General features: G+C 38.0%; 1 protein-coding gene across 1 annotated transcript in view; it reads right to left on the minus strand.

Annotated features, from left to right (window-relative positions):
- LOC106875895 (E3 ubiquitin-protein ligase parkin) overlaps positions 1-1,816 on the minus strand; it is a 14,477-nt gene extending 12,661 nt beyond the window's left edge. Inside the window, exon 1 of the mRNA XM_014924201.2 lies at positions 918-1,816. Coding sequence (XP_014779687.1) covers positions 918-1,121 — 204 coding nt within the window. The 5' untranslated portion in view covers positions 1,122-1,816. The remainder of the gene's footprint in view (positions 1-917) is intronic.
- Between the last annotated feature and the right edge of the window lie 696 nt (positions 1,817-2,512).

Raw genomic sequence — 2,512 nt, forward strand, 5'->3', positions numbered from 1 at the left:
TATATATATATATATATATATATATATATATATATATATATATATATATATGTGCATACACATACACATATATACAAACATATATACACATACATGTGCATATGTACATAACATATATGTATAGATAAATAGACAGACATACAGACAGATAGATAAACAAATACATAGATAGACAGATAGACAGATAGATAGATGGATGGATGGACAGACAGACAGATAAACAAATACATAGAGAGACAGACATACAGACAGCAACACACACATATGCACATACATTGATGGGTGTTGATTAATCAACATGGTCACAGCTCACTTGTTTATTTCGTAATAATAATAATAATAATAATAATAATCCTTTCTATTATAGACACAAGGCCTGAAATTTTGGGGGAGGGGATGGGTCGATTACATCGACGCCAGTGCGTAACTGGTACTTAATCTATCGAACCTTGAAAGAATGAAAGGCAAAGTGGACCACGGTGGCATTTGAACTCAGAACGTGGTGACAGACGAAACGACGCTAAGCATTTCGTCCAGCGTGCTAACGATAATAATAATAATAATGTACGTCTATTGAACACGAAGGATTTACATCAAGAAAAACATTATAGACAGTACAAGACAAAGACAAAGAATGTGTGTGTGTATGTGTGTGATTGTGTGCTGTGGTGAGGGTTTTGCGTGTAAACAGGTTTAACGTAATAAAAATGAACTGATTCAACAATATATAATAATGATGATGATGATTTCTTGATTGACCACAAAGGGTTTATATTAAGAAAACCAAGGAGAGTACAAAACAAAACAAAGAATGTGTGTGTGTGTGTGTGTGTGTGTGTGTGTGAGTGGGTGTTATAGTGAGGGTTTTGTGTGTGAATGAGATTAACATCATGGGAGAAAAATAATAAGAGACTGGCCTTTAATAATACTTCGTTCTTTAAGACAGAACCAGCGTAAATAATCTTGTATCTTTCGATGGATCCCTTTTCGTGCAAGAAAAAATTAACTGCAATCGGTAGGAAGCTTCCAACGGTCATATTATTGGAGGCCAGTAAACTGCTCGTTCTTTCTTGATAGCAGACATTTACTTCGAAAGAACTGGTCTGGCCTTTATGGGCCATATTTTAGTACAGTTGTTGTACAGGTGAGAGATTAAGTTGATTTGAGTCTTGCTTTCCGTGGGAAAGCACAAAGCATCGAAGTTTCGGCAGATGCCCGTTTACGTGTTTATGTCATTGAAGGGAAAAATTGTGTAAGAGTTGGCTAAGAACGTAGAGTTGTGTCCCTTGTTGTGCCGCTTCCTTGTCAACAGACTTGAGTCTATGAATGTAATCTTTGACACATCCTGGAAGTGATGCAGAAGGTGCAGGCGACACAAGGTGGATACTTCTAGAAGAGGAGGAGGGGAGTGGGTAAAAATATGTAGAAGGTAGACTGCTGAGGGCTGTTCCAAATCACACACTAGGCCGCTGTAGATCAAGGTCAGTCCTGAGTGAGCAGACTAATGATTAAAGATGTTCCACTTTTGCGTATTCTGCCTTTTATATGAAGTATGAATGTATGTAATATATGTGAGTGTATATCTATATACGTGTGTGTGTATCTGTATATGTGTGTATGTATCGTCGAGCAGTATATATTACACAATATGACTCAATATTATCATCGATTTCGCGCCGTATATGCAGTATACGTGTGTGCGTGGGTGTACGTGTGTAAGTACACAGCCTGCTGAATTTTTTTATATTTTTAGGATAGTAATGTGCGATTTGTCTGTTTCTAAGCATTTGAACGTCCGCCAATATGCTCTTAGCTGATTCGTTGCCGCTGATAATGACGTCTCACTACCGTCACACAGTCAAAAAACTGTCCAATGTTCTGTCTGATAATGAATCAATTATTTAAATTGACAGAGTCGTTCGCGCGCTGGACAAAATGACTAGCGTCTTGTCTTCGGTTGTTTACGTTCTAAATTTAAACGCAGCCGATATCGATTTTACCAGTCATCCCTTCGTGGTAGATAAAATAAGTACCAGTTACACACTGGAGTCAATGTAATCGACCTGACCCCTCCCGCCAAATTTCAGGTCTTGTACCTATAGTAGATAGGATTATTATTATTATTGGGTGACCATGGCAAAAATGATTAGAGTGAGTGGCCCAACTCTAAGTATGCACCTAATACATTCGAGAGCATGGTTGATTTTGGTGGTCAGGATAATCCTGGATCTGTGGTGTTCCTTCATTGACCCTAACTGGTGTTTCTCCTGTATCAGGAGGACTGGATCTTTCATGTCATCCCATACTTTTGTATATCATGTATACTTTTATTGCCCTTCACCGACTTTTCCATTTCTTTCTCCCCATCTTTTATGTAAACCCTCACACAGACTTTTCCATTTCTTTCTCCCCATCTTTTATGTAAACCCTCACACAAATTGTTGCCTGTTCTTGCAATGTCCTCGTCAGTTATGCCCCCATTATTATCATTAAGACTTTGCCTTTCATCCTT

Source organism: Octopus bimaculoides, chromosome 24 (assembly GCF_001194135.2).
Source record: "Octopus bimaculoides isolate UCB-OBI-ISO-001 chromosome 24, ASM119413v2, whole genome shotgun sequence".
NCBI classification, from domain to species: domain Eukaryota; kingdom Metazoa; phylum Mollusca; class Cephalopoda; order Octopoda; family Octopodidae; genus Octopus; species Octopus bimaculoides.